General features: G+C 35.7%; 4 protein-coding genes and 1 long non-coding RNA gene across 14 annotated transcripts; 4 read left to right on the top strand and 1 right to left on the bottom strand.

Annotated features, from left to right (window-relative positions):
• Nucleotides 1-1,145: 1,145 nt before the first annotated feature.
• On the top strand, nucleotides 1,146-2,904 carry LOC113561670 (nicastrin-like). Of its 5 annotated transcripts, none has more exons than XM_026968418.1 (4): nucleotides 1,146-1,590; nucleotides 1,666-1,962; nucleotides 2,269-2,461; nucleotides 2,759-2,904. In XM_026968418.1, exons 1-2 carry the CDS (start codon nucleotides 1,262-1,264, stop codon nucleotides 1,766-1,768), a joined length of 432 nt encoding a protein of 143 aa, XP_026824219.1. In that variant the 5' UTR covers nucleotides 1,146-1,261; the 3' UTR covers nucleotides 1,769-1,962; nucleotides 2,269-2,461; nucleotides 2,759-2,904. The 5 variants fall into 5 exon arrangements, 4 of the variants coding, with proteins under 4 accessions (XP_026824219.1, XP_026824212.1, XP_026824210.1 ...); XM_026968411.1 differs by having other exon boundaries at nucleotides 1,666-2,018; nucleotides 2,269-2,417; XM_026968409.1 differs by having other exon boundaries at nucleotides 1,666-2,018.
• A 2,513-nt stretch (nucleotides 2,905-5,417) lies between these two features.
• LOC105280924 (trafficking protein particle complex subunit 2-like protein) lies at nucleotides 5,418-7,841 on the top strand. Its single transcript, XM_011341794.3, has 7 exons — nucleotides 5,418-5,465; nucleotides 5,658-5,781; nucleotides 6,263-6,309; nucleotides 6,471-6,643; nucleotides 6,746-6,833; nucleotides 7,387-7,466; nucleotides 7,549-7,841. The coding sequence occupies exons 1-7, from the start codon at nucleotides 5,427-5,429 to the stop codon at nucleotides 7,589-7,591; spliced, it is 594 nt and encodes a 197-aa protein (XP_011340096.2). The 5' UTR covers nucleotides 5,418-5,426; the 3' UTR covers nucleotides 7,592-7,841.
• A 522-nt stretch (nucleotides 7,842-8,363) lies between these two features.
• On the top strand, nucleotides 8,364-13,005 carry LOC105280922 (T-complex protein 1 subunit beta). 3 transcript variants are annotated; one of them, XM_011341789.3, is made up of 7 exons: nucleotides 8,364-8,519; nucleotides 9,044-9,353; nucleotides 9,436-9,872; nucleotides 9,950-10,027; nucleotides 11,529-11,753; nucleotides 11,956-12,337; nucleotides 12,470-13,005. In XM_011341789.3, the coding sequence occupies exons 1-7, from the start codon at nucleotides 8,517-8,519 to the stop codon at nucleotides 12,640-12,642; spliced, it is 1,608 nt and encodes a 535-aa protein (XP_011340091.1). In that variant the 5' UTR covers nucleotides 8,364-8,516; the 3' UTR covers nucleotides 12,643-13,005. The 3 variants fall into 3 exon arrangements, with proteins under 3 accessions (XP_011340091.1, XP_011340092.1, XP_011340093.1); XM_011341790.3 differs by having other exon boundaries at nucleotides 8,365-8,519; nucleotides 8,606-9,353; XM_011341791.3 differs by having other exon boundaries at nucleotides 8,367-8,519; nucleotides 8,618-9,353.
• LOC105280919 (NADH-cytochrome b5 reductase 3) lies at nucleotides 12,856-17,270 on the bottom strand. Of its 4 annotated transcripts, none has more exons than XM_026974205.1 (5): nucleotides 16,049-16,186; nucleotides 15,732-15,918; nucleotides 14,715-15,047; nucleotides 14,452-14,640; nucleotides 12,856-14,313 (listed from the first exon to the last, which is right to left on the bottom strand). In XM_026974205.1, the coding sequence occupies exons 2-5, from the start codon at nucleotides 15,750-15,752 to the stop codon at nucleotides 13,930-13,932; spliced, it is 927 nt and encodes a 308-aa protein (XP_026830006.1). In that variant the 5' UTR covers nucleotides 15,753-15,918; nucleotides 16,049-16,186; the 3' UTR covers nucleotides 12,856-13,929. The 4 variants fall into 4 exon arrangements, with proteins under 4 accessions (XP_026830006.1, XP_026830007.1, XP_011340090.1 ...); XM_026974206.1 differs by having other exon boundaries at nucleotides 15,732-15,930; nucleotides 16,049-16,168; XM_011341788.3 differs by having other exon boundaries at nucleotides 15,732-15,930; nucleotides 16,074-16,168.
• Nucleotides 16,578-17,617, top strand: LOC105280921. Its single transcript, XR_894203.3, has 2 exons — nucleotides 16,578-17,091; nucleotides 17,179-17,617. It is a non-coding gene; the product is annotated as an uncharacterized LOC105280921 (long non-coding RNA).
• Nucleotides 17,618-17,761: the final 144 nt, after the last annotated feature.

Genomic DNA, 17,761 nt, shown 5'->3' with positions numbered 1-17,761 from the left:
ATTGCAATCAGAGAGGCATATTCGATATACTTTCAAGGTACTGGTGCGTTAAGTTACCAGTGGGAAAAGGCGTTGCAAAATGATTTTTAATTTGTCTTTGCAAAAAATATATGGTAAATAGTATTGTCAGTAAATGTCTTCACAAGTCTCGAGTATAATGTTTTAGATTGTATTATCAGTGTAATCAGGAGCCGCATTTCAGGCGAAATAGATTCTCGAACAACATATTTTTTAATGATGATTGGTTGGACCAATATGTTAATAACGTTTTAAATAATTGTGATGGCATTCTAAAATAATCTATATATTTTTCTATGTCTTCGACCAACATTTCTTTTACAAGATTATCGCTTGCTCCTTGTAGCATCTTCTTTCGGCACTAAATATGCTTCGTACCCAACACTTCCGTTGATTCTGTATATTTTCATTTTTTCTTGCAATTCTGTATAAAAAATACAGTTTTACAATTTTGCGACGTATCTCCTGTTTTTTAAATACACACCAACTTTGTTTTAATGTTTTTAGTAGCTCACAAATAACAATAAACAATTCTTCAGAATTCATCGTTTTGCCTACATGCATTTTGCCTACGTGCATAGACTCGTAGTAATTCCGATCCGCTGAAGTTTATTTTCCTATGTCCCATGCAGCGGAAAACGCGGAAGCGTAATTTGTGCGCGCCAATAATATACGCTATTCCGATAGACACAACAGAAGAACTACGGAAAACATCATGTGATTGGCGGAGGCCAATTGCGCTTCCGCAAGTTCATTCGTATACACTTGACCGGAATTGAACGTAATTTTAAGGAACTGCTATATGCAATCGTTTGTATTTCGTTTGAAGAGTAATGAAGTGTGATTAAAAAGGTTTGTGAGTCCCTCAGTTAATTGTAATTAATTAATTATTTTTGCTTAATGTATTTAGCCGGAACAGATTAGCCGGAATAACTTCAAACGATATTTTTGTATGGAATCGTTTGTATTTTGTTTGTAGAGTAATGAAGTGTGATTAAAAAGGTTTGTGAGTCCCTCAGTTAATTGTAATTCAATGTTTATTACTCGGTAGTTAGCCGGAATATAGATTTTAGTTCATGTTAAAAGAAAAAGGCGCCACTGTTCCCTGAAATTCTATTGACAGTTTCCCTTCTATGGTATTGAGAGTTGATGTTGCACACGTAATCCATATGGTTTATCAATGGCCTGTTTTAAAAAGTTATCCTTTTAAGGAAAGGCATTTGATTACATAGGATCAAGTCGTATGATCTACAATATGAAGCAGAACAATTTTAACGCTCTCGGTGGGATTAATCTGAAGTTGGATGATATCAAGAGTGTGATCGAGTTCGGCCAACTGGGCAAAGGGAAAATAGTTCTCCATAGCAGCAGTAAAGATAATACCACAGATCGTTTGAGTAAAGTGTTGAATGCATCGATTCTAGATGATAGCGTACCACCTACATCTGTGCAAAGTTTTCTGGAGGCGAGGCCCAGTTTAACGACTGTTGTTATAACCAATCATGGAAAAAAATTTTTAAATCGATACTACAACAGTATCTTGGACGACGGGGAAAATCTTGGTTTTAATAGGTACACAATCTGTTCGATTTCGACATACGTTTTATGCATTTTTCATTATTAAGATTTTCGTGTATCATGTTTTAGAAATGATAGTGACGGGCGAGTCAGCGCCGCAGTCTGCCGATCTGCCGATATCGCTGGAAGATCTCGTCGCAGAAATGTTATATTGCTACATCCAAAGTGCTAAATGCACTCGGTTTCATGCAGCCTCGACATCCGGTGCTAAATTGATCAATCAGATTTTGCCACTGTACGTTGGTGTGCACCGAGCGCCCAATGCCGTGACGACATTAACTGGACAGCTTCTAGCCTTGCTGACTGGCAAGAAACTCAGCAACATGAATGAAACGACTTGTCACAAAAACCGCCTCACATGGATGGGTGGATACAATTTTACAGAAATATGCATAAACTCAACCGTCAATTATAGTACAGCTGTGAGTCCGGTATTTATCATTGACGGTAAAGCTGGAGACACAATGCGAGGCGATAACGATAGGAACAGGGAATAACCAATCGCGTTACACGATTTGAGTACGGATGACCAAATCGAGCAACGCGATTGGTTATTCCCTGTTCCTATCACTATCACCTCGCATTGTGTCTCCAGCTTAAGTTATGCGTTAACTACTTGTGCATTGCATGTTTTCTGAAAGATTCTTTTGAATAATGGTTTCTCATTTTTAGGATATAATATGAAGTCTGATGTGTACTCTATGTAGACAGAGTCCATATGGCAAACGTTGAGCGTTAGAATGTTTCTTAAACCATCAGCAGCGACAGAACGTTTCAGCATGATCTTGGGTAGTCTGGTTGCCGGCACCTTAATCATATTGGTATGGTTTATTAATAACCGAGCTGATGTGTTATTTAATTCGAGGTTCGTATGTAACGTAATATAATAAGAATCATGATATAGAAAATCATGATGAAAAAGCCACAGGTTATTCACAAAATGTGTTTGAGAAACTTTTATTATAAGAATAATATTAATTTAGCAAGTAGAACATGTGATCGACAACGTGAATTCTATTCTAATTTCTCTTAAACATTATCTAATTCCAAACAATAGTAAACATAATAAACAGACATTGCATTGAATAACTTTGTCCCATGGAAATTTAACAGGAAATGAACCCTATTAGATTGTTTTATTAATGATATAATTTTGTTACAGGAGAACCGTCGATTGCTAGGAACATGCCGCGGACCACATATCAATGACCAGGTTGGATCATCATCACCAAGATCAGGATGTTCCAATAACTAGCCTTTAACTGTATGTGTGGTGCGCCCTCCGACAATCTATAATTTAATTCAAAATATTCAAATAGTGTTACACGCGTATCATTGCCATTGCGGTTACTTTATTTATCGTTATTTATCGTTTCTCATACATCACGTTCAATTGTGAAAATAACTGATACGTTTTTAATATCTTAAGCTCGTTTTAGACTATGCAATCAACGGCAAGCAATTCTTGCAGCAAAAATTTGCTCAAGGAATTGCGTCAAATCTAGCGCAATATATTATAATATATTGCATAGTCTAAAACGGGCTTTAGTGTAAATATAATTTCTTTGCATTTTTCTAAATTATTAATTAAAAATATGTATTTTACAAAACGGACAATAAAACACTCCATCATTTTAACAGCATTTCACGTATACGTGTGCGTGTATGCGAGATTATTAAAGAACAAATTTCAATAATGATATAAATTTGTTAGTAAACATGCAAATTGTTCAAATCTGTAATGTGTAAAAATAAATTGTTTTTTTATTTCTCTAACCGAGTTTGTTTTATTATCTAGATCTAGAAACAATTAAAATATTTATAAATGGTAATTAAAATTTAGGCTCTGTTGCCGATAGCTTTAAGTTTACAAAATACAATGCTGTATTGCTCTTCATTAAAACGTGGGACGAATACGATGTAGGAATATATACATATATAAATGCAGAATTAATAGTATTATATATAATAATATAACTATATATATAACTATGATAAGAATAAAACAAAGAAATAATTCAAGCGTCATGGCGTTTATTATCATGAAATATCTTACTTAACATCTTAGAGCTTGATGTACACGGGAAAGAAGTGTTTAATTTATATATATTTATGCTTTTTTTAGTATGCATGGTAAGTATATAATGGCTTAAATCATTCAACATCATAGAAGGGAAACTGTCAATAGAATTTCAGGGAACAGTGGCGCCTTTTTCTTTTAACATGAACTAAAATCTATATTCCGGCTAACTACCGAGTAATAAACATTGAATTACAATTAACTGAGGGACTCACAAACCTTTTTAATCACACTTCAGTACTCTACAAACAAAATACAAACGATTCCATACAAAAATATCGTTTGAAGTTATTCCGGCTAATCTGTTCCGGCTAAATACGTTAAGCAAAAATAATTAATTAATTACAATTAACTGAGGGACTCACAAACCTTTTTAATCACACTTCATTACTCTTCAAACGAAATACAAACGATTGCATATAGCAGTTCCTTAAAATTACGTTCAATTCCGGTCAAGTGTATACGAATCGCAAGTTCTGCTGCATGAGACATAGGAAAATACATTTCAGCGGAGTACAGTTGGCGGAACGACTGTGATTGGACGGACTTCATTCCGCCAATTCCGCATTGCGCACGTTCCGCACCATGGGACTGCGCCCTCACTTTAACGTATTGCACTAGTTCAGCAGTGCAGCTAAAAAGAACAGACCTATTCTCTCGTCGAAGTATTGCACTATCGCGTATGCGAGCAGAGAGGAACCTGAGAGCGACCACGCTGCCGTTTACGCCCATATTTTTGCATTGAGAAATTTGAGAAATACAACACCGAATGTGAACTTACATTCCATTTAACATGCACATGCACATGATTTCATAATGACAAAAGATCATGTGCATGTTAAATGGAATGTAAGTTCACATTCGGTGTTGTATTTCTCAAATTTCTCACTGTAAAAATATGGGCGTAAACGGCAGCGTGGCCGCTCTCAGGTTCCTCTCTGATGCGAGCGAACTCTGACGAATTTGCAGCGGTCACAAACAGCAAGTCATATACATGACTTATATATGCATCTGAGTTTAGTGGTTTAGTAACGAATATATGTTACAACATATTATTAAGAACACAAGATGAATTTATATTACCACCCGATATAATTAAAGGTTTAGAAAATTATATTAATTATATTTGTTAATTGCTAACTAGACTGCAGCCAAGATCAGAGATCAGAGATCTGTTCTTTGCAGTTGCAGTACTTATATTTCTCTTATTTATTGTTAGAATAAAATGTATATAGATCAGGCGTTTAGAGAGAAAAAGAGAAAGAATGGAAGTTGGTAGAAGATAGAACGAACTACGACACGAAAAGTTCATGCAACACGAACAAACCTAAGATCGTTCCACAAGCAATTCACGTTGCCAACTTTGTAATTTTTACTATACTTGTACTAGGTGTGCAAATTAATTCGGTGCTTTTTTGTTGAAGAAATTGAGCTTTTATTTATTTATTTTTTTCGAGAAGAAATTCGTCAGCTGCTCGATAGGTCGAGAAAAATATTAGAAAATGATGGCAAATTTTTTGACGATTTATAGTTTATTATTTTTTTCTAATAAAGACTCAATTTCTTTAACAAAAAAGTATCGAATTAATTTCTTCAAACAGAAGAGAGAGAGAGAGAGAGAGAGAGAGGGAGAGGGAGAGGGAGAGAGAGAACAAAAATGATAACCATGCTATAACAAAAAAAATTTCTTCATTAGTTTCCAAGGTACCACTTTAGTTCAATCCAGACTAGCTGCGACTTATCATGTATCATGTCACAGCGTACTAAAGTTGTTGATTTGTACAAAACGGTAAATAAAATACTTGCTATATGTTATATAGATTTAATTTATATGCTATCGTTCTCCAATAATAACATATGCTAATATATTTTGATATATACCTGTGGTACACAATCAAACATAAAAAATAAATCTTCATTTTTCCTTCTTTTATCACTTGACCTTTATTATACTGTAGTGCACTTTGTATTATCTTTTCAGCTGTTGTACATGGGTCGAGATTATCCAAAGGGATACCAGTACTTCAGGACCAAGCTGAGGAGAGCTTTCGACAAGAACAAACTAGAGACTGATCCTGAAAAGATTGATAAAATGATAGGTCATGGTAATTTTGTGATAAAGGAACTCGAGGCTTTGTACATGTTGCGCAAATACAGAACTCTGAAGAAGAGATACTACGACCAATGACGCAGAGAGGAAAAGAAAAAGCTTCAATCGTGTACCAATGTTGTATAAACGTCTCATAATATTGTACAATATTACATACTGTTTTGTTTTCTATTGTATAAATGCATTGTTCGATCGGTGTGCTGTGCAATGTAATTCTTAAATAAATTTACACTGCTATATTGTTCTCATGTCATACACACACGTCTATGTGTATTTACTACGAGTAAAATTGCTCGTCGAAGTAACATTGCATTCATTTGAGCAACGAAGTACGTACGCTGCAATGTTGTCACGCTAACCTAACGTCATTGTGTTGGTCGTGAAGTAGTCGTGCCACGGTTGCTTTGTACAAACAAGTATATTTAAGAGAAAATGCGTGCCATGTTATGATGGATCTTTCTTCCGCGTTTTTGTAGAATCCACTAAAACAATGGCCGCTTGCGTAGCTGTTATCGGAAAAGATGCAAGTACACTAAATTCCGTTTTACTTATATATAGGTTATGATTATTTCTGATGGATAAACAATTTTTCAAAATTTCCAAACCAAGTACACACGTGTGGAACTGTATTCTTTACTCTATCCCCGAAAAACATTGCTTAATTAATTAATGAACATTTTGCAGAATTCCCCGAAATACATTAAGTGTGCTGATGAAGCCTCCGCACTGCAATTTCACTACAAGGTGCACACATCGATCGATATTATAGAGGAAAAACTCAATGTAGGAAATAAGACCACGGTCGATATACGGGACCTGTATTTGGGCCTGTTATTTGCAACTGAAGAGTATAAAATGTACGTTACAATATCACACAAGACATTACATTGCAATACAAAGATGGGAAATTTATGCATTATATGTATTGTGTAAATATATTGTAACATTTCTATCTTCAGATATGGCTACGCTACTAACACAAAGATTAAATTCGTCATAGTACTACAGTCATCCAACGTATCGTTAAGGGACAATGAAGTAAAGATGGTAATGATCCTTTCATGTTACTTATGTGTAATGAAATTCTGACTTTATTGTGTAAAGTGACCAGATGTTCCGGATTATGCAGGACTGTCCTGGATTGAAGTTGTTTATCCTGCATTGAAAACTGTCCCGGAAAATATCCCGGATTAGACATGTAACTTTTTTAACATTTTTGCAGTGGCAAAAATTTAATATTCTCTATATTAATGGTTATATTTATATAGTTATTTTTTATATTGATATACACGATCATTTTTTGTATCGAGACTATTATTTTCTATGTAGTTAATTTTTGTTATGAAAAGAAGTGTTTTTAATTTTTTTTATTAATTTATCAGAAGTATGTTTCTTTTCTAATTTTTATATTAATAAACGCATAAAAAATAGATCCAAGATATTTTAATGACGCACAATTAAATAAACTAAGAAAATGGTTCCTCACGAACATGTTAAGTACTTATTTTTATTTGGACACGTCCTGCATTCCAACATAAAATATCTGGTCACTTTATGTATTGTGCAAGTGCAAACTTAATTTTTAACGATTGACTGCCAGATCTTTAAAAAGCTACACGCTGCATACTCGAATGCTGTCTGCAATCCATTTTACATTCCAGGAGATCAAATAACTTCCAAGTAAGTAGTAGCCATCATTTGACTATCATCTGCGTAATAATAGATGAAAATAAATATGTATAATTATGCATTGGCTTTTTAGATTATTTGATATGTCAGTACTGGAAATAATGGGAGTCGTATAATTATCCAGAGAGATGTTAAGACGATCACAATTACAAAATTTAGAACTCTGTATGGATTAATATAAACACTCATGACGAATAACATATTAATTTATATTTTTAAGAGAATTAATAATTATTTCTTAACTATATCTATTTTTTCTATTTGCAAATTTCCCATATGTTGATTTTCATATTTAAATATTTGGATTTAGTATCTTCTCATTGTTAATGATTTATCGCAATAAAACACTTTAATAATGTCGTATAATTCTTTTTTCTGTGTCTTATTGTTCCTATCTTATTGTTATATAAAGAATTTTTTTAATAAATAGACTATATAATTATATAATTTAGTATTTATAATAGATTTTTTTAATAAATAAATAAATTTGTAATATATACATCGATTTTAATATAATTCTTGAGTGACTTTGGAATAATGATTTTTATACAGCTTTTTATTGTTAATATAATGTTTCCGTTTTCTATACAGTCAATTATCATTCGTACGCATTTTAACTATTCAGATCATTCGTATTTAATCTACATGGTAGGGCACGTTCGATTCAGGACTTAAAAGGAATTAAATTCAGGAACGCCGTCATGCTAAAGTCAACTTCGCACCTGTACGATTAAATACATGACGATCTTTTCAGATTTTTCTCTAATTGGTCCATTTATATATTGATTTTTCTGTTTGAAATCTTGATTGGCTCTTATGTCGCATCACCGAGATTCTAGCGAATCAGCGGCGTAGAAGAGGAAACCAAACACGTTATGGAAACGCGCATGGATGTTACATGGCTAAGCGGCATAGCGACGGTCATTGAAATCGCGAACGCACGTCGTGCATCCTCGCTGACGATTCTAATTTCTGATTCAGGATTTGTGTGATTCTCTCGAAGAAGAATATTAATTAAGTATTCCTTATACTTAATTCACAATGGTAACTATACGTATTTTCTGTAGTTTTTGTGACATTGAAATAGCGTGAAATATTAATGGTTTATTCTGAATCGGCGAATTCGGGAGATCTCTTGGCAGCATGACAATGGCGCACATGGGTGACCAAAGTATATAACAAGAAGAACAGATCACTTTTACGCAATAATCTTAGTTGCATTACACACACGTGCACGCGTAGTGAGATCTGAAGAAACCGATTCTTCCAATTGGTTAAACCGATTTCGCACGTTCACCGTGTTAAGAACCGTCGTGGAGATATACATCTCATCTCACGTTAAGTGGTTTCTACAATGAGAATTAAAGACATAAAGTTTAAATTTAAGCTTTAAGCTGTAAGAAATCGACTGTGATTAATCAACTTCTTATGATTTAAATTTTAAAGCTTAAATTTTATAGCTTTAGTTCTCATCAAGCGGGTAGAACCTGCTTTAAATCTGCTTAAATGACGAATTTGAAATATGGATCTATATTATGAACTAATTTGTCATTTTATTTTGCTGCAAGACCTCCTTGAATCCAGTGCGAATCTTCAAACCCGAGGCAGAGGAGGAGAAAGCAGAGATTGCTAGGCTAAGCCTGTTCGTTGGAGTTATTGCCATTGGAGACTTGGTGAAATCCACCCTAGGTCCTAAAGGCATGGACAAGATACTTGTATCTTACGGCAGATCCGCGGGACAGGTACAGGTCACCAATGACGGTGCCACTATTCTCAAGAGCGTTGGCGTTGACAATCCCGCTGCCAAGATTCTGGTTGACATGTCTCGTGTTCAGGACGATGAAGTGGGGGATGGCACAACTTCGGTCACTATTCTCGGTACGCGTGATGTTATTTCTGTCAACTTGAATTTTTTATTTGATTAAGCATGATCAAGTGTCTCTTCTCACTCCTCTTACAGCCGCCGAACTCTTGCGAGAGGCAGAGAAATTGATTGAGAACCAGAAGATTCATCCGCAGACCATCATTAGCGGTTGGAGGAACGCCGCAAATGTCGCGATCGAAGCTCTGAAAAATGCATCCGCGGACAACTCTGCCGATCCCGAGCGTTTCCGCGAGGATCTGCTGAACATTGCGCGCACGACGCTGAGCTCCAAGATCTTGTCTCAGCATAAAGAGCACTTCAGTAAACTCGCGGTCGACGCGGTCCTGCGACTTAAGGGTTCTGGTAATCTCTCCGCGATACAAGTTATAAAAAAACGCGGTGCAACGCTCGCTGATTCGTTCTTGGATCAAGGATTTTTGTTGGACAAGAAACCGGGTGTTCATCAACCGCAAAAAGTATCAGATGCGCGTATACTCATTGCTAATACATCTATGGACACGGACAAGATCAAGGTATGTGCTTCTGTACATATATGTATATTTTTTACCAGCTTGATAAATATCTAACTATGTATGCATTATGTTTACAGGTGTTTGGTTCCAGAGTTCGTGTAGATTCAATGGCAAAAATCGCTGAGTTAGAAACTGCGGAGAAAGAAAAGATGAAGGTAAAACTTTACCTTTTCTCAATTTTACATACATTTTTAACACCATTATCTGTGGCTGGCGGAATATTCCAATTTTGATACTCGTCCTTGGATTACGGATGATCCTGCATTATATTGAATATACAGGATGTCCCAAAACTACTGAAAACCATTTTTCAGGGCAGATTCAATGGAACATTCTCAGACGAAAATATCGATGTTATAATAGTTTTTTAATGGGAAGCACTTAAAGTTCGTGAGTGATAGAAAAACTAAAATTTCGCACACTCAGATATGTCGAAATACTATACGAGAATATGGTAATGTCGACAGCCCTGTTTAGCATCATAATCATAATATCTGGTTATTTTTTGAATTTTCTTTTAAATTTAATTATGCGTACGCAATGTACAAATATACAGGGTGTTTCCTAAGTAAGTAGACAAACTTAAGGAGGATATTCCTTGGCTTATTTTAAGAAGAAAAGGTCATATAAACATATGTCCTAAACTGCTTTGTTTTCCAAAAAAAAGTACATCACTGTTTTCGTTCACTTTTCGTTTATTATAGAACAGTTTGTGTTATTGCAAATGAAACAAATGAAAAACAATAGTAACCAAAAAGAAAAATTATAACGAAAAAGAAAATAGTAACTAAAAAGAAAAATAATAACATCACAGTAACTGCTGAAAATGTCCACCTGCAGCCATGATACACGCCTCAACTCTCCTTTCCATTGATTGACGTACACGCTCAAAAATACCTGGAGTGTTACATATTCTTTCACATCCATCTATTATGCGATTTCTGAGATCTTCATTTTGAATAGGTGTAGCGTAAACTAAAGATTTAAGCTGTCCCCATAGAAAAAAATCTACTGGATTTAAAGCACGTTATCCGAAAAGTGAACGAAAACAGTAATGTACTTTTTTTGGAAAACAAAGCAGTTTAGGACATATGTTTATATGACCTTTTCTTCTTAAAATAAGCCAAGGAATATCCTCCTTAAGTTTGTCTACTTACTTAGGAAACACCCTGTATATGAAAAAAACATGAAATTATTAATGTTTGTATAATTGCTTTATTATTTAATTAATTACTAATATTAATCATTTGAAGAATAATTTCAATAATGTCACAAGAATTTATGGAAGCATCTGTGCTGTATAAAATTTCGACATATCTGTGCGCGCAGAATTTCACCTCTGTCATTTGTAAATCGCTTACCATTTAAAAACTTGTAGATCCATAACATTTTCGTACTCAAATTGCTTGTCTTGGAATGTTCCATAGAATCTTCTCTCAAAATGACTATCGGTGGTTTTGGGACACCTTGTCCCAAATTGTTACACCTAGTTTTTGATATTTATATTCACTTATAATTCATTAAAAAAAAAACATGCTGTCCGTGATCAGCGATAGAGAAGAACAAAACGCTCGCAGGCAAAGTATCAAAATTGCGTATGACGGTAATTTTTGTCAGTAATTTTCAGAAAGTAAAAATAATGTAAAATTGTCACAGGATAAAGTCGACAAGATTTTGAAGCATGGATGTAACGTCTTCATCAATAGACAGTTAATCTACAATTATCCAGAACAATTGTTTGCCGATGCCGGCGTTATGGCCATCGAGCACGCCGACTTCGACGGTATCGAGAGACTAGCGCTAGTCACTGGCGGTGAAATAGTTAGTACTTTCGACAACCCGGATTTGGTCAAGCTTGGAAAGTGCGATCTTATCGAACAGGTAAACTTACGATTTAATTTTGCAATTCTGCAATTATCTCATATATTATTTACATACATCTCGTATTAATATTAAGTCGTTAATATTATAATATATAATTGTGGCCTTTAATGATTTAATATATGAAATAATTAATATTTTATCGATTACATCGCGTACGTAATTTAATTATGTTGAACCTGATTGCTCATTCCACGCACAGGTGATGATAGGCGAGGATACCCTTCTGAGATTCTCGGGGGTTCCGTTGGGCGAGGCGTGCACCGTAGTTATACGCGGTGCGACGCAACAAATCATCGACGAGGCCGAGAGATCGCTGCACGATGCGCTTTGCGTCCTGGCCGCTACAGTGCGCGAATCACGGATAGTCTACGGCGGTGGATGCAGCGAGATGATTATGGCTTGCGCCGTCATGCGAGCAGCCGCAGCTACGCCGGGCAAGGAAGCGGTCGCGATGGAAGCTTTCTCTCGCGCATTACAGCAGTTGCCAACCGTTATCGCCGATAACGCTGGCTACGATTCGGCACAGTTGGTCAGTGAGCTAAGGGCCGCGCATAATTTAGGCGGTAACACGATGGGATTAGGTAAGTTTCCTTCAAATTTACATTGAAAGTATTGTTACAATATCTCTTATTATATATAATCAATTCTTTTAATATGGTACCTTTCATATGACGCGATGTGAGCACGAATTTATTCTGCGATTTATTTTGCAGACATGGAATTAGGTAAAATCGGTTGTATGAAACGACTGGGAATTACCGAATCTTGGGCAGTCAAGAGACAGGTCCTCGTAAGCGCGGCCGAGGCGGCGGAGATGATACTACGTGTAGATGACATCTTGCGTGCGGCTCCTAGGAAGCGCGTTCAAGACAGGGGACGTTGTTAATTCATTTAAAAGAGAAAAAAACATTTTTATCTCTCCCGATTTCACGATTGCTTGTTCTTTTTTTCTACACGCGACGTGTAGGTTGAAATTAACTAACGTGCTTAATGTAGAATATAAATTATAATCTCATTATGTCATTCTCTCGTTGAGGGAGCATTGCAATGGATAAAAAAAGATAATCGTCACACACACAAGCGTAATTACTCCATCATGTTTCTTCAAACGTATATTTACATATGAATTCTATTCTATTCAGTTTCCTACAAAGATTCTTAAAACTTTAAAAAAGGCATTTGTTTCATGTATTTAGAATTTTTATAACGACACAATAGAGATTCAACATTAATAAATGCTTTGAGATACAATATGTTGTTTAAATATCCCATGCTAACAAATATACTTTATTCACCCCATCCTTTATACAGGTCATTCTTACACAACACAAATGTACGGCTGAACAAAGTATATTTTAATAAGTAATAAGGCAAATGCTTGCGTATCTGATTTTTAAGTTTCCCTTAAATTCTATGATTTTTGCTATTCAAATTGATTATAACTAAATATAGCTTGTGACTCGAGAATAAAAAAAGGGTGCTCCAAACTTCGATGTTTTTATGTCTTGTAGATATTGTTGGATATATATATATGCATGGATACTTATCCATATATATATATATATATATATATATATATAGATAGATAGATAGATAGATAGATAGATAGATAGATAAGTATCCATGCACTACGTACAACGTACTATCTTCTATTGACTGCTACAATAAAAACAATTCGATCCTTAGGTAGTAATCAGCAAATACTGTTCACGTGTTGTCTTTAAGCTTATGAAAGTTTGTTTCTCTTCGCCCTCTTTTCAATAGAGAACCATTGAATTAAAAACATCTATAAGATAATGTATATTTTTAAAAATGACATATTTATAAGAAAGTAAACAACTTTTTATAAAAATTATAAAATGGAGCTATACCAAGTTAAAATATAGACCCAGTTTACGTGTTGAATGGGGTGACTTATAATCGCTGTAATTGAAGGAATTTTCTCCAAGGAAACAATAAAATAAAGACGGAACCGCAAGGCTACCTCAGGATTGAGGAAATCCAGAAAAGAAGATCATCGATTAGCATCGCATTACATTCAAGATCCCGCGTTAAAACGGACCGACTAAGGTGTTTAGTCAGACATCAACGGCTCGTGTTTTACTTTACTAAAGTACGCTAAAAACATACAAGTCTCGGTTGGATGCAAACTACAATCTTGCCCGTGAGTCAATTAATACGCGAATCGTAATTTACTGTCGTAGCCAAGTTTCTCCAAGTTTGGCGTGCAAGCGAAATTGATCATTGGCGGTGGACCGCACATTAATACTATGGTATCCGGCGATGGCGGGAACGTGTGTCTCTCGATCATGTCAGCGTTAATGTACCCTGTGCTGTATGACCATCCCTCGCTGCTCGTGTCTACTGTGTACCAAACCTTCACTCGATTCGGATATTTTTTAGCAACATCGTCCAGTTCATCCCGCAACAGGATGTCCTTCTCGGTCTGGTTGGCGTACAACAGGGATACTTGAGTTTCATCCGTCGGATCCTTTACTATCGCACGAATCAGTTGCAACATCGGGGTGATACCAGTACCGCCGGCGAGCATGATCATCTGCAAGCGTAGAGAGAGGCTTTATCGTCTACAAGTCTACATAATTGCTAAAGCTACATAAAACTTAAAAATAAATATAAACAAAAATACAATAGAATTCTACCTATCAGGATACTTGATGGGCAACTACGTACTCACCTTTTTGACGTTATATTCTACGGGCGGTTCCTTCCTGAGAAGTTTGATGGCGATTTTTCCGTTGCCTTTGTAGACCAATCTACCGGACGGTCCTCTGAAGTCAATGGTATCCCCTATTTTCATGTTCTCCAAGTACTGAGACAATTTTCCTCCTTCCGGAAATTTCGGGTGCACATTCTTGAAATATACCTGCAAAATCTCGCACGGTCAAAATGCATTCTCATCGTTAATCACGTAGACCGTGACCTCGTTGTTTCACTTACCTTGATGACGAGATCCACGTAGCCTCGATCATCGTCGCTCGAGACAGGCGTGTACGAACGTATCACGACCTCCTCTCCAATCTTCGCTGTCAGATGTACGTGTTGACCGATAGGCAGGCCGAGAACGTGATCTGGTGTTGGTAGTCCAAACCGGAACTTTCTCGTGTCGTGACTAATTATGTCTTTCTCGATTAGAGGCAGGCTATATTTGACTACCGGATCAACCAGCAATATTGGCACAGACTTCTTCTTCTTCTTGCTCCAGGATATATAGATTTTAAATGCCACTCCTACAACTATTATTGTCCCTACTGCAGCTAGGATTGGAAGCACCTAAAGATAAAATTTCATCTTGAGATGCAACAGCATTTTTATAGTTGCCATTTTTAGAAGGTATTATCTTTCCCAATATTTCTCAAAATGTTTTACACACAGATTTTCGAAACAGCACAAGAGTGTCCCTGGGGACATCCAGGATGTACAATTGTATATGTATGGTAAAGTGAGTAAACTTGCCAAATAAATATATTGAACATAGGTGCAACACACGGCATGTATATTCACTGGACGTCCAGTAGATATTTATAGAATACTTGTCTTACTCCAATATTTGACATTTTTCAATTAAATTTTTTATAAAAAAATTATTAATAACACAAGAAAACAGTTCACAAATATCCCAGAATATTCTGGATCATACCGTGATCCTGAGGACGTCTTGTGCTATCTAGGTTCCTAATTTGAGAGAAACTTTTTTACATCAAGTTTCAAAATTGCAAAAAATGAATTCGTAAAAAGAGATTTCGTAAAAAGTATCACAAAACATCTAAAGTTTCGAAATTAGGTCAGGTGATGTGGATCAAAATACTAAGCTCTCTATTAAAACTCACTCTTAAAAGGGAAAAAATCTATTGTTTTATGTACAGCAATGTAGATTAACTTTTAACGACATCAATGTTTTTTCGACACTGTTTCTACGATATTCGTGAGATCGCGATTGTTCAGTCTGAAACTTACCAGGGTTCGTACATTTGACATCGTCACCGGGGGACACACGTGGGCACACGGGGAACACGAGTGAACGCGAGAGAGGTTAAAAACCCCACGGACGACGCCAAGTGCCAGAAATCCTGGTGGATAACTGGATACGCAATGCGATTATGCGAAACGGAGCAGTCGGCGCGATCACGTGCGGGACTGTAACCTTAAGCAAGTTCTACAATGAGAATTTAAGGTATAAAATTTAAGTTTTCAGCTGTAAGAAATTGACCAATTACGATCGAACGTGGAGAAAGAAATCGACTGTGATTGGTGAATTTCTTATGGTTTTATACCTTAAATTCTTATTATAGACCTCACTTTAAGCGACTTCTCGACTCGCTAACAACGAAACGACGTCTCGGCGGCGTCTACGAGGACGTGAGGTCAACGAGCAAAACGGCACTGCTTTACAGACTCGCCGATACGTTAAAATAGACTCGGCTTCTCACATTTTCGGGATAGCAGTTATCGGGCGCAAGTATTTATAACCATATTACTAAAGCCGCATTATTAAGTTGAGCTAGGCGCATCCGGTTTTGTCATCGGTCGATTCGTACACCAAATAACCATGTGTCGATGGATATGAAATGGTCTGCCAATTGCCAAACAAAAAGACATCTTCTACTTGCAAAGTTAAAAAGACCAGAAATTATTTGCCGTGTTTCAGTTAAAATATACTTTTTTCATTGTTTTTCAAGTATTCCACTACATTAATAGTGTAATTGTTACATATAATGTAACAATTATGTCCTATATAAAATTATACAATTATGCGCGCGCGCGCGTGTGTGTGCGTGCGTAATTTCATAAAAAAAACTCGAGCTAACTTCACGTGCGTAAATATAATAATAATAATTCGCGGGTTGTACGCGATGCAAAAATAAAATAGGAAGTAAATGCGACATTTATCTAGAAATTTGTTATTATAATTATCTATAATGAAATGTAAGTATATAAAAATTGTAATTCATTATTCGCATATACTCAAAGACTTATGAGAGAGAGAAAAATATTCGATATCAAAATATAGAAAGGACTGAATTGAAATGCCGTGTCGAAATCTCGTTTGTTACGAGAAAACAATTGCTTTGGAATTACTCCAAATTGTAGGTTGACGTGTCTATGACCTCGATGAGAAAAATGTCATTCTGTCACTTGACGTGTACTGTACGCCTAACACGGAGCTATAAATTTACATGCGCAGTTTGTTGAATTTTCATTTTCCTAAAGAAAAATTATTTTGAAAAAACATTTCGCATGGCGACGAGAACGTGATTATTTATCTTCCTGTCCTGAGAATTCAAAGAAGGTTTACGCAGATTAGATTTGCTCGCAGGTATAAGCCAACTCATTTCTATTCATACAAGATATACGTACTTCAGAATCAATTATGGCGTTCATATTTTTCAATTCCAACTTCGAGGATGCCGACGAATCTCCGTGAATCTTCGAATGTCCGGTAACCGTATTACTTGGATCGATAAGCTACTTGCGGTCGATTTATCAACAGAAGACAGCAGTAATAAGTAGCAAGAAAGATCGACGTATCTGCGAATATATATCAATAAACAGTGGCTCGTACGATAATCACTTTGCAGTGATGTAACTAACGTTCCAGTCTTTTTCTCGTGGAAAAAAATGAGATGATGACACTTTTTAGATTTTTATTATTTTATCTCTCCTACCTTGCAAAAATCTGCAAAACTTTGTAATAATCGCAATATAATATATCAAAGCTATTGTCTCACAATAACAAACTGTACATATATATCAAGAAAATAAGATAAGAATTGTGTAAGACTGTAATTGTGTAATATTAGGCATTAATTTATAAATTAATAGAACTTTATTTATAAAACAATGAAATATAAACTTTTATCTCGCTTTCCTTCTTTTCTCCTTGTTATTCTCTCTCCTCTTTTTATTTTTCTCTGGCACTTTTTCCTTTATTTCTTTTCATTTGTCGTGGGAAATTTTGTCTTCATGGCACGCATCCTTGGGATACG

The sequence above is a fragment of the Ooceraea biroi genome, chromosome 1, assembly GCF_003672135.1.
Source record: "Ooceraea biroi isolate clonal line C1 chromosome 1, Obir_v5.4, whole genome shotgun sequence".
Lineage (NCBI taxonomy): Eukaryota > Metazoa > Arthropoda > Insecta > Hymenoptera > Formicidae > Ooceraea > Ooceraea biroi.
Note: the sequence above shows the minus strand (reverse complement) of the source record. Positions and strands in the feature narration are given on the sequence as shown.

What these genes read in the sequence shown, in the direction of transcription:
- LOC105280919 (XM_011341787.2), bottom strand. Translation starts at nt 17,156, where the DNA reads ATGAACGCCATAATTGATTCTGAA. An exon ending in ACGCCATAATTGATTCTGAA is followed by an intron (nt 15,048 to 17,132) that starts GTACGTATATCT and finishes TTTTATCTTTAG; the next exon opens with GTGCTTCCAATCCTAGCTGC. An exon ending in TAGAATATAACGTCAAAAAG is followed by an intron (nt 14,314 to 14,451) that starts GTGAGTACGTAG and finishes CTACGCTTGCAG; the next exon opens with ATGATCATGCTCGCCGGCGG.
- LOC105280922 (XM_011341789.3), top strand. An exon ending in AACTTCGGTCACTATTCTCG is followed by an intron (nt 9,354 to 9,435) that starts GTACGCGTGATG and finishes CTCCTCTTACAG; the next exon opens with CCGCCGAACTCTTGCGAGAG. An exon ending in TGGACACGGACAAGATCAAG is followed by an intron (nt 9,873 to 9,949) that starts GTATGTGCTTCT and finishes TTATGTTTACAG; the next exon opens with GTGTTTGGTTCCAGAGTTCG.
- LOC105280924 (XM_011341794.3), top strand. Translation starts at nt 5,427, where the DNA reads ATGTCACAGCGTACTAAAGTTGTTGATTTGTACAAAACG. An exon ending in TTGTTGATTTGTACAAAACG is followed by an intron (nt 5,466 to 5,657) that starts GTAAATAAAATA and finishes TTATCTTTTCAG; the next exon opens with CTGTTGTACATGGGTCGAGA. An exon ending in TAGCTGTTATCGGAAAAGAT is followed by an intron (nt 6,310 to 6,470) that starts GCAAGTACACTA and finishes AACATTTTGCAG; the next exon opens with AATTCCCCGAAATACATTAA.
- LOC113561670 (XM_026968418.1), top strand. Translation starts at nt 1,262, where the DNA reads ATGATCTACAATATGAAGCAGAACAATTTTAACGCTCTCGGTGGGATT. An exon ending in GAAAATCTTGGTTTTAATAG is followed by an intron (nt 1,591 to 1,665) that starts GTACACAATCTG and finishes ATCATGTTTTAG; the next exon opens with AAATGATAGTGACGGGCGAG.